The sequence below is a fragment of the Macrobrachium nipponense genome, chromosome 30 (genome assembly GCF_015104395.2).
Source record: "Macrobrachium nipponense isolate FS-2020 chromosome 30, ASM1510439v2, whole genome shotgun sequence".
NCBI classification, from domain to species: domain Eukaryota; kingdom Metazoa; phylum Arthropoda; class Malacostraca; order Decapoda; family Palaemonidae; genus Macrobrachium; species Macrobrachium nipponense.
Genome location: NC_087218.1, coordinates 48,585,457 through 48,598,686, shown reverse-complemented (window position 1 = coordinate 48,598,686; position 13,230 = coordinate 48,585,457). Strand labels below are relative to the sequence as shown.

Below are 13,230 nucleotides of genomic sequence, written 5' to 3'. Positions count from 1 at the left end.
GAGGGAAGGAAAGTTTTTTTTAAAAATTCACCATAAATTTAAATATTGTGCTAGAGACTTCGAATTTGTTTCACGATGAAGATAAATGACTGAATATTACTAGACTGTAAGAGTTTTATCTTACAATTGCGTTTTTTGACCATTTCGGTAGAGTCAAATTTGACCGAACGTGGTTTTTTTTTTAATTATCGTGATTTATATGCAAATATTTCGAAAATGAGATAAAAAGCTACAACCTTCAACTATTTATTTTTGTATTATACATGAAATAGCGCACATTTTCATATATAAAACGTTATGTAACGGCTAATTTAAAATGGTGCAAACATTACCACAATCGCACGTATGATTTTTTCGGAAGAGTTAACCGCGCGGACGTAAAGAAAATGTTATTTTTTTCATAAAGGTTCACCATAAATCGAAATATGTGCTAGAGACTTCCAATTTGTTGCAAATGAAGGTAAATGCTTGAATATTACTAGAATATAGCGTTTTAGCTTACAATTGCGTTTTTCGACCATTTCGGTAGAGTCAAAATTGACCGATGGTTGAAAATTTGTCACTTATCATTTTTTATATGAAAATATTTCAAAATTGATAAAAGCTACAACCATGGGTTGTTTTTAGTTATATTGTGCATGAAATTGCGCACATTTTCATATGTAAAACTTTATGTAACGGCTAATTTAAATGGTGCAAACATTACCACAATCGCATGTATGATTATTTTCGGAAGAGTTACCGCGCGGACGTAAGGAAAAAGTTTTTTCATAAATTCACCATAAATCGAAATATTGTGCTAGAGACTTCCAATTAGTTGCAAAATTAAGATAAATGATTGAATATTACTAAAATATAAGAGTTTTAGCTTACAATTGCGTTTTTTGACCATTTCGGTAGAGTCAAAGTTGACCAAAGGTTGAAATTTTGGCACTTATCGTTATTTATATGAAAATATCTTAAAACTGATAAAAGCTACAATCATGAGTATTTTTTTGTTGTATTCTACATAAAAATGCGCACATTTTCATATATAATACTCTATGTAACGGCTAATTTAAAATGGTACAAAAATTATGTCAAAGTGACGAAATAATTTCAGAGAGTGTCACAGAATACTACTTTTTAGTGCGGCAAGAAAGAAATTCGCGCTTGCGCGCCTGCGTAACGATTGTAAACAAAACAACACCTTGATCCGTGAACTCCCAGCATCCCCCAAGGCGCGTGATTCAAGAGTTTTCGGCTGGTAGGCCTAAAAGTATTTTTCCGCGAATTTTTTTAATTTAAAAAACTTTTGTATGTCGACGTAAAATACGTCCAGTCGGCACCCGAGAGACAAAAAATGTCGACGTAAAATACGTCCAGTCGGCGTTTAAGGGTTAAGTCCCAAATTCTGGGTCAGCCGTGAGAAGACATTGTAATTTTCTAGACCTTGCAACAGGGCAGTCAGCCTACCAATGCTGTACATATATGCTTGATTGTATGGTGTTTTTTCGTTGCATGGAACCAGTGGTTATTCAGCAACGGGACCAACGGCTTTACGTGACTTCCGAACCACGTCGAGAGTGAACTTCTATCACCAGAAATACACATCTCTCACTCCTCAATGGAATGGCCGAGAATCGAACCCGCGACCATCGAGGTGGGACGCCAACATTACACCTACCACGCCACTGAGGCGCTTGTACATATATGAGTGGTTCTCAAACAGAACCACTAAAAAAAAAAAATCCTCAAAGAAAGGAATTACAAAGGGTTGTAATTTTCCCTCATTCAGATTTAGTTTCCTGTTAAAAGTTCGCCTTAATCGTACTTCTGGCATTTATATAAGATGGGCCACCACCAGGCCGAAGTTAAAGTTTCATGGGCCGCGGCTCATACAGCATCATACCGAGACCACCGAACGATAGGACTATTTTCGGTGGCCTTGCTTAAACGCTGTGCAGAAAACTCGATTGCGCCAAAGAAACTTCGGCACATATTTTGACTTGTTTATTGTTCTTGTAAATTCATTCTTGCAAGGTTAACTGGAGATCCGATGTCCATTAAGATGCAATGATCGACAAAAGACTCCAAGGAACGCCCTTGCAATATAACTATACCTCTCATGTGCAACATTGCAAATCAACTTGGCCCTCAAATACATTACAACTTGGCAATGATTACAAATGCTAGATAGCGTCCCCCCCTTCCCACCACCGGGAGGTTCTTGGGGGCCGTTAACTATATAGGACTCCTATTTCTAGGGGTCACTTTCTTGATATTTCCAGTCTTTTTGTTGATGTTTTTACGGTTATCCCCAAAGGGACTTGTACCAAACACGCCGGAAAGGTGGATACATACCGGGTTAAAAACCAGCGATGGTCACTATCTAGGAAAGATGCCAAATGCCAACCGTGCCCTGAGGTGACAGGACGGTTTCTTCTGTCCAAAATGCCTTTTAAAAGGACCTGACTTCATTTGTGTGACTCGGGATTTAAAAGCGTCATTATAAACGAGATCAGGTCAGCCGTAAACACGTCAAATGACCTGATTTGCCTGACTTGGGATTTAAGTTATAAACGGGATCAGGTCAGCCCGAAACACTTTTAAAATGACCTGCTTTGATTTCTGTGACTCGGGATTTAAAAGCGTTATTATAAATGGGATCAGGTCAGCTGGAAAAATTTTTTAAATGACCTGATTTCAGTGACTTGGAATTTAAAAGCGTTATTATAAACGAGATCAGGTCAGCCGTAAACACTTGTCAAATGAACTGATTAGCGTGACTTGGGATTTAAAAGTTATAAACGGGACCAGGTCAGCCCGAAACACTTTTAAAACGACCTGCTTTGATTTGTGTGACTCGGGATTTAAAAGCGTTATTATAAACGAAATCAGGTCAGCAGAAAACACTTTTTAAATGACCTGATTTGTGTGACTTGGGATTTAAAAGCATTATCATAAACAGGGTCAGGTCAGCCGGAAGCGGGTAATACAGATCTCCTTTCAAGTAGTTTGGTTATTAAAGGAGCCACAGATATCAGGGTTTGCTTCGTAAGATGCTGAAATGGTAATAAAACATTCAAGTACAGAGCTGATTACTAGAATCTATATATCGCAAAGTCCCCAGATTTCACAGAAGGAGGAATTTATCATTTTTAGTATGATAATACAAACATGGATATATATATATATATATATATATATATATATATATATATATATATATACACACACACATATATATATATATATATATATATATATATATATATATATATATATATATATATATATATATATATAAACAGCAAGCTATATATCACAAGATGTTAAAATGTTCATAAACTATTCAAGAACAGAATTGATTACTTCAGTCTATTTATCACAAAGTCACCAGATTTCATTTCAGTGTCGACTACATCAAAAATAATGGATGATAAATACAAATGAAAAAAAAACCGCAAGCTATATATATATCACAAGCTATTAAAATGCTCATAAAATATTCAACTGCAGAACTGATTACTTCAGTCTATTTTTCGCAAAGTCACCAGAAAGAGGAAGTCAACATTTTAATATTGGCTCTATTTTAAAAATTGACCGATAAACAGGGAAAAAGATATACAAAAAAAACCACAACGCGCCGGTGGGCTCCTGGTGCAAATGACCGACAATTTTCCTTTCCTTTTTTTTTCAAGATCACACACAGCATTCCGAGACGCGTAAAGCATTTCCTGAAAGGAAGCCGTTGGCGTGAATATATATTAGTGGTGTAGTGAAGCCTGGAGGAATTGCCACTGATAAATACTTGCATAAGGACACACACACACAAACAGTACTATGAAACCACTCCCAATTTGTTTATCATTATTATTTTATTTTTTACCTGACAGCCGAATATATCTCCTCAATGCCTTTATCATAAAATAGAATATAGAATTAATAGACCCACAGCTGCGTGGTTGGTATGGTGTTGGCCTGCCACCTCGTTGGCCGCGAGTTCGATTCGCGGGCGTTCCTTTGAGGGGTCAGAGATGTGTATTTCTGGTGATAGACGTTCACTCTCGACGTGGTTCGGAAGTCACGTAAAGCCGTTGGTCCCGTTGCTGAATAACCACTGCTTTCCATGCAACGTAAAAACACCATACAAACAAACAGAATACAGAATTAAGGCCAATCGCTGGAACCTAAGAGGTTACTCAGTGCTGAACCGGATGTTGACAGTAACAAGGTTTGAAAAGTGTAACAAGAGGAAAACTTCAAAGCAGTTGCACTACGAATCAATAAGATGGAAGGAAAAGAATATAGACGAAGGTACAGCAAAAGGAATGGAAGGGGTTGCAGCTAGGGGCCAAAGGGACGCTGCAACGAAACCTCAAGCAATACCTACAGTGCACTGCATGAGGCGCACGGACGGCACTACCTACCTACGGAGAATGTTTTTATAAGAAGCATTCTTCTTCTCATCCATCTCTGATTAAAAAAAAAAAAAACCATACTGGAACCTCTCCTACTATTAGTTCTTTGTAAAAGAAAACTATAGCGATGGCTTTGTTTCTCCATCCGCAATTTTTCTGTCCGGCCTCAGATCTTAAAAACTACCGAGGCTAGAGGGCTACAAATTGGCATGTTGATCATCCACCCTCCAATCATCAAACAAACCAAATTGCAGCCCTCTAGCCTCAGCACTTTTTATTTCATCTTAGAATAAAGTTAGTCGCGATCACAGGCCACCACCGGGCCGCTGTTGAGAGTTTCATGGGTAGTAGATGAAAGTTTCATACAGCATTATACGTACGATGTACAGAAAACTCAATTGTGCCGATGAAATTTTGATGTATTTTTTGCTCTTTTTTCCCCCCGATCACCAAACCTACCAAATTGCACCCTTCTAGCCTCAGCACTTTTTATTTCATCTAACAATAAATTAGTCGTGATCGTGCATATGGCACCGCTATAGGTGCCAACTGCACAGGCCACACACGGGCCGCGGTTGAGTGTTTCATGGGTCGTGGCTGATTTTATACAGCATTATACGCTGTAGATAAAACTTGATTGCGCTGAAAAAACTTCAATGCATTTTTTAAAACTTTTATTTTCTTTTTTTTTACATGACAGACGAACAAATCTTCTTAAGGTTCTCATAGGAAATAAAATTTCCTCTCTTCCGGAATCTATCGAATTTACTGGAAATGCAAATACAGAAAGATCTAGCGGAGTCTTCTATCCCAACCCGTTTTCCCGCTAGGTGACTGAATTCGATTCCAGGAATTCCAGTCCAGGTAAGACTGGGTGTTCCCCAAACCAACCACCACCCCACCCCCCCTCGGACGACTCACCTGCCTGGCCTCTGGCTTCCACTACGTCAAAACAGGGAGTTTTTTTTTTTTTTTTTTTAGCCATATACTAGTTTTGTGAAATCGTTGTTGAGTCAAGGACCCAGGAACCGGTACTCCGAATTCAAGGTAAAGATTGGCGGGGGTAGGTATACGTATACAGGTTCGTGCTTGATGTCTATTTGTTAATGCGTTTGGTTTTTGTTTGTTTGTTATTGTTTTCACGTGTATTTTACTCCCCCCACTCTCTCTCTCTCTCTCTCTCTCTCTCTCTCTCTCTCTCTCTCTTTACTTATCTATCTTTCTTCCCGCCACCTCTCTCTCTCTCTCTCTCTCTCTCTCTCTCTCTCTCTCAACATACTCCGACAAAGAAAATGAATAAGGTGAACATTGTGAATATACTAATTGATGCAATAGGAAAAAGAATGTCAAAAGCATGCAAACTGTGTGAGGTGTGGTATAGCATAGTCAATCCACAAAACCTGGTCAGAAAATGTGCTGCATGCAACATTCCCACGCATCCACAATGTGCTGAAGTCATGACCAATACGAGTAAGGATACCGGAGTATTTTGCTCAACATGTCTCTCATGAATAGACAATGTTATTAAATCAAGACTTAATGTGCAAATAGTAGAAGATGAAGAGGAAGAGGAAGAAGAGGAAAATGGAAGAGAAGAAAACAAAACTGAAATGACAGAAAGAAAATAATGAAAACAAAGAGCAAGACAAGAGTATGGATGCGGAGATACTCATAGATAATACATATGAGGCAATCAAGCGGCATACATACGAAGAAATAAATTATGACATGACAACACAAAATAAAATCCCGAAGAGGCTTTACCCAGATCTACATACTGATGGGATAGAGATAGAAAAAATAGAAAAGAAAGACAAAGTCTGCACCCTTTTGAAAAGAGGGAATTGCAGATTCGGTGAAAGATGTTACTACAAACATCCCAAGGTATGTCACAACTATGATATCTATGGTAAATGTGCATACCTAGACGGCTATGAGGATGAATGCAGAGATCTACACCCAAAAATATGCAAAACCTAAAAGATGGAAAAGGATGTAAGTTCGACAAAAAATGTAAATATATGCACCCTGTAGCCATGAATCAAAATCAATTAAATAATCAAGTAAATAATAAAATCCAAAATACAAAAGAAACAAATAAAGAGAGGAACAAAGAACATGAGGTGAAGGAAAAAAGCAAGTCATCAACGCAATATGGAGCGTCAGCAAAGAATTTCCAAGCATCAGCTCCAAGGTACAGCTCAAGAGATAAATACTGTATATACGATGCTAGGGGATGGTGCAGATACGGAGAAAATTGCAGATTAAGACACAAAATGAATAATTATGATGAAGGAAGATCAAATATATTGAAAAAGTTGGATTTTTAATGTCAGAATTTCTGGAAATAAAGAAAAGAACAACATACCAGAACAGGAAAGAGACGTGGGAAAATCCTTATTATTGCCCATATTAAAAGAAGGAGATAACATGCAAACCATCATAGTGATGAATATGCAGGGATTAGTTATGAATAACTAAAAAAGATAAATAGAGTTCTTAGAAGAACTAACCCAAATTGAAAAGAAAGTAGATATAATGAATATAAGTGAAACCTGGTATCCAAGAACGGTAATGATATCAAATAAAAAGTTCCAAACTTATAGTTAGAGAAAAAATAGGAATCAAAGGGGAACCGGATATGGGAAAGACATAAACCAGGATAGAAATATAGTTAACTAGAGTGAACTAATGTGATGAATGGTGCAGGGAATAGATGAATAATAAAAACATAAATAGTTCCTTAAGAATAACCCAAATTGAAAAGAAATAGATATTATGATAAGTGGAAACCATGGTATTCCAAGAAAAAAATGGTAAGATGGAATCAAATAAGGGTTCCAACCTAGATTAGCGATAGAAAAAATAGGAATCAAGGGGGAACCGTGATATATGGGAAAGACATAAAACAAGGAAAAATATATGAGAAATATAGTAACTCAGAATGTGAACTAATAGCGGTAGAATTTTAATCTGAAAAATTAATGAACATAGTAATATATAGACCCCCCTAAAACTTAAGAGTTTGACACAATAATAGAAAATTATATATGTAGAAATCACAAGGTCTGGACTATTCTCCTATCCGGAGACTTTAACTTTCCTTTCGTAGATTGGAAAGAACAAATAGGAGATTGTGGTTGTATTTATACATATAAAATAGAGAGTAATAGTAGTGCAGAAGATAAGAGGCAATTCGAAAAGCTATTAGATATGCTACTAGAATACAACATTCAACAAATAAATCACCTGTCAACAAGAAAGGAAAATACTTTAGACCTAGTATTTGTGAACGAGGTGAATTATGTTAAAGAAATAATAGTTTATAATGCGAGTATTTAAGACCATAATGTCATAGAATTAACAGTCCATTCCAAAGCAAGTGAAAACAGAGATAAGCAAGAGATGAAAAAGTGGGAAGGATATGGAAAATACAATTTCTACAGTAAAAATATAAAATGGCCAGAAATAAATGAAGAATTAATGAGGATTGGGATAACATTTTCGTAAGTGATGATATAAAGGTAAATACGGAGATATTATATAAAATATTAGAGAAAATAGTGGATAAATATATACCGAAGAAAAAAAAGTAAACATCAGTCATGCATACCAAGAGACAGAAGGACCTTGTTCCAGAAAATGAGAAAGTAGAAAAAAGGTCTTGCAAAAGAAAAAATGCATGGAAGTGATGGAACTAAAAAGTAAGATAGAAAATGCAGAGCAAAAGATTATACAATCAAAAGAAAATAAAAAATGAGACTTGGAAGAAAAAACCCTAGTAAATATCAAGCAAAACCCCAAACTATTGTACTCGTATGCGAAAAAGATGAATAAAAGAAGAATAGAAATAGGCCCTCTAAGAATTGAAGGGAGATTAACGAATGAAAAAAATGAAATATGCAACATATTGGCAGAAAGATATAAGAGAGAATTTACCCCTAGAATTGATAATGAAGATAATGATGAAGAAAATGATACAGAAATAAGGGATGAAAATAGTGAATATTTATCAGACATAGATATTAAGGAAGCCGATATTGTGCAGGCTATTAATGAAATTAAAAATGGAGCTGCAGCTGGGCCTGATAAAAAAGTAGTTCATTCTATTGCAAAGCCACTTGCAATATTATTAAGACAAAGTGTAGATACAGGCAAGATTTATGATGAGCACAAATTAGCATACATTGCCCCTACTTTCAAAAGTGGATCAAAACTAGAGGCAAGTAATTATAGGCCTGTAAGTCTAACATCACATATCATAAAGTGTATGAAAGGGTAATGAGGAAAAATATTATGAAACATTTAATAAAACATACGTTGTTTAATATAGAACAACATGGTTTTGTACCCGAAAAAAGTACACAAACCCAACTGTAAGTCCACCATGAGAACCTATACAAAAATATGAAAAACGGAAATGAAACAGATATGGTTTATCTAGACTTTGCAAAAGCTTTTGACAAGGTAGATCATAGTATATTAGCGAAGAAAATTAGAAAACATAATATAGTGGACAAAGTAGGAAGATGGTTAAAAGAATTTTTACACAACAGAAAACAGATAGTTATTGCAAACGATGAGAAATCGGATGAAGCTAAGGTAATATCCGGTGTGCCACAAGGTACGGTGTTAGCTGCATTACTGTTTGTTATTATGATTGCAGACATAGACAGTAATGTTAAGGACTCGGTAGTGAGTAGTTTCCCCGATGTCACAAGAATAAGTAGAGAAATTACTTGTGATGAAGATAGGAACACGCTACAAAGAGACCTTAACAAAGTATATGATTGGGCAGAGGTAAATAGGATGTTATTTACTCTGATAAATTTGAATCAATAAATTATATAGATAGAGAAGGGAAGCTATATGCATATAGGGGCCCTAATAATGAGACAATCACAAATAAGGAAGCAGTTAAAGACCTTGGTGTGTTATGCAATGATCAAATAGCAATTCTATTAGCAAAATGTAAAGCAAAAATGGGAATGTTGTTACGGCACTTCAAAACAAGAAAAGCTGAACACGTGATTATGCTTTATAAAACATATGTTCGTAGTCCACTTGAATATTGCAATATGATATGGTACCCACGCTATCAAAGGATATTGCACAAATAGAGAGTGTGCAAAGGTCCTTTACAGCTAGAACAGAAGTTAAGGATCTTGTCTACTGGGAAAGACTACAATTTTTAAAATTATATAGTTTAGAAAGGAGAAGAGAGCGCTACATGATAATTCAGGCATGAAAACAGATTGCCGGAAACATCATGGAGCTAAAAATATCAGAAAGAGCAAGCAGAGGTAGATTAATAGTGCCCGAAACTATACCAGGAAAAATAAGGAAAGTACACAGGACATTAATCCACTACACACCGGCATCGACAATGCAGCGTCTATTCAATGCGTTGTCAGCTCATCTGAGGAATATATCAGGAGTGAGCGTAGATGTGTTTAAGAATAAGCTCGACAAATATCTAAGCTGCATCCCAGACCATCCAAGATTGGAAGATGCAAAATATACCGGAAGATGCACTAGCAACTCTCTGGTAGACATTAGAGGTGCCTCATACTGAGGGACCTGGTGCAACCCGAACAACATGTAAGGTCTGTAAGGTCTGTAAGGTCTCTCTCTCTCTCTCTCTCTTTACTTATCTATCTTTCTTCCCCCCTCTTCTCTCTCTATTTCTACATATCTATCTTTCTTCGCCCTATCTCTCTCTCTCTACATATGAAGTTTTAACAAATATACGCCACGTGTGTTTAAAATAATTAACATCGGTTGTCAATGAGTAATATTCCCAATGTTTAGCATTACCGTCCTCCAGCCCGGCCGAAGCCTCTGCAGAAGTAGGATAGAGAATGTAGTAATATATAGAAATGAGGCCAAAGGTCAAGAGCTGGGACCTGTGAGGTCATTCAGCGCTGAGAGGGAATCTGAGAGTAAGATGGAAGATAGAGAATATGAAAGGAGGTACAGTAAAAGGACTTAAAGGGGTGTTGCAGTGCACTGCGTGAGGTGCACTGACGGCACCAACCCCCTAAAAGAACTCTGCATAAATAAGGTTACCGTTCTTAGGATCTAGAATCAGCGTTTCGACTCTCTCGTACATTACCGCTACTTTTGACGGTTATATTACACTAGTGAAGAAAAATGCATCACTCAAGTGGAAATATTATTGTTTTAATTGCTCGAACGGAATTCGAACTGCCTAAAACATGCATTTAACCATTCGAATACAAGTTAAAACAGCACGAAAATCATTTAAAACCAACCGGATAAAAGTTTAACCACCATAAATAAGGAATAGGTTTAAATAAGATGGTATAGAGGCAAAAGAAAAAACTTTGAAAAAACACCACAAATAAGGAATAGGATTAAATAAGATGAAGAGGCAAAAGAAATAACTTGGAAAAAACACCACAAATAAGGAATAGGTTTAAATAAGATGGTATAGAGGCAAAAGAAAAAAATGGGAAAACACACCACAAATAAGGAATAGGTTTAAATAAGATGGTAAAGAGGCAAAAGACAAAAAATTGAAGAAAAAAAAACTCCACAAATAAGGAATAGGTTTAAATAAGATGGTAAAGAGGCAAAAGAAACTAATAAAAAAAAACTCGAATAAAAACGGAATAGATTTAAATAACAAGATGCTAAAGCGGAAAAAAGAACAGGAAAAAAAACCGAAATCAAGGGAAAAAATGACAAAACACAATTAACCAGGAACTGTGGTTTCCTGATATTAATAGCAGTGGATGACGCAAGCAAGGATAAAGCAGCCATCATGACAATTTGCATATTAATAAACATTCATTTAGACACACTACTGAACTGCTGAAGATACATAAAAGCCGAGATTAGAGCTAAATAATTGTTGTCGTCTCTTCATCATAATTGTTTTACGGGCTGTCATAAGTGGTGAGGGACGCATGCGCAGGACGTTCGCGCTGATAAACATGAGATATGAAACTAAATGTTGGAAGAAAACATGATTCCAATTCTTCAAGAACTTTGCTATCAGCTACTATTACTGCTGATACTATGTGTGTGTATGTGTGTGTGTATGAGAGAGAGAGAGAGAGAGAGAGAGAGAGAGAGAGAGAGAGATACTGACCTCTAAGAAAAATAGCACAAACTTCTGAAGGTCAGGCAACGACGTTACCATCTGATGCAATCATGCTACTGAACACACATACGTACCGCTGAATGGCCTTTGCTGCCCCAGTGCTTGGTGTTACACCTAAACTTTATAAAACCAACCAACCAACCAACACGCATACGTACACAGTGGGATCACATGTGAAGAAACTGCTAAAATAAAAAACGAATCATATCCGTATACCCAACTTGGATGGAAGTCAGTTCCTTAAAAATGACGGAGCCTTCGTGCACTAGAGTAAACAAATCTCACAGTTACGAGCGTCGGTCCATACTCACGGAAATAGAGGCGCGAGCCATTACGTTCAAGAAGAAGAAACCGCGCCAAAGAAGGAGAAGAGTACGAGAACTACAGGCCTCCACCGCTGACTGGCACTCACTGGCACTCGGCGTCACCGAGTACCTTCCTTTTATATACTCGCCAGTTCCTTCCCGCGATATCATCACACATCACACCCGCTGGGGCTCTGGAGCGGCCTTGGGACCTGCAAGGGGAGGGACCTCGAGTCTTTGCACCCAGCGCCCTCTTGAGAGAAGAAGAATCTTAAAATGTATTTCAAATGTAAAACTGTAAGATCAGGAATCTTGGAATGTACTTCAAATGAAAACCGGGAGAGACCAGGAATCTTGGAGTGAGCCAGGAATCTTGGAATGTATTTCAAATGAAAACTGGGAGAGACCAGGAATCTTAGAATGTATTTCAAATGAAAACTGTAAGACCAGGAATCTTGGAATGCACTTCAAATGAAAACTGGGAGAGACCAGGAATCTTGGAGTGAGCCAGGGAATCTTGGAATGTATTTCAAATGAAAACTGGGAGAGACCAGGAATTTTGGAATATATTCAAGTGAAAACCGGGAGACCAGGAATCTTGGAGTGAGACTGGGAATCTTGGAATGTATTTCAAATGAAAACTGGGAGAGACCGGAAATCTTAGAATGTATTTCGAATGAAAACTGTAAGACCAGGAATCTCGGAATGTATTTCAAATGAAAACTTCCAGACCAGGAATCTTGGAATGTCTTTCAAATGAAAACTTCCAGACCAGGAATCTTGGAATGTCTTTCAAATTGAAAACTCCAGACCAGGAATCTTTGCGAATGTCTTTCAAAGAATGAAAAACTTCCAGACCAGGAATCTGATTTCATATGAAAACAGGGAAAGTCTTGGAATGTACTTGAAATAAAAACTGAGACACTAGGAATCTTGGAATGTATTTCAAATGAAAGCTTCCAGATCAGGAATCTTGGAATGTATTTCAAATGAAAACTGGAAGATACCAAAATCCTGGAATGTATTTCAATCTCAATTCTTACTATATTTTCCATGGGTGGATGAATTACTGTGACATTCCTAAATTCCAAGATCGTTAAGCTAAACATAGCGAAATTCCCAAGTAATGAATCGCCCACATTTATAGTCATTTCTTAAAAACGAGTAAATTCCAAATTGTTGTCATTTCCGATGCATCACTTTCCTCTCCAACGAAAATTAGAATAAATATGTTATATCTTAATAGAAATAATTGTTCTATACTGTTTAATATGCACGTTATTTATTTTCCACATTTTCATTCTAACAAAGTTCAAAAACACAACGGTGTAGTTTTTAGGCTTACTCCCAGAGTAAGCGAAAATTCTATGGCCAAATGGCGCATTGTTTTACC

The 13,230-nt window shown here is 36.8% G+C and overlaps 1 protein-coding gene across 1 annotated transcript in view; it reads right to left on the bottom strand.

The window, feature by feature from the left end:
* The window catches only part of LOC135202499 (solute carrier family 22 member 6-A-like), a 45,049-nt gene extending 33,054 nt beyond the window's left edge, over positions 1 to 11,995 (bottom strand). Inside the window, exon 1 of the mRNA XM_064231920.1 lies at positions 11,844 to 11,995. Within this exon, the coding sequence (XP_064087990.1) occupies positions 11,844 to 11,864 (21 nt within the window). The 5' untranslated portion in view covers positions 11,865 to 11,995. The remainder of the gene's footprint in view (positions 1 to 11,843) is intronic.
* Positions 11,996 to 13,230: the final 1,235 nt, after the last annotated feature.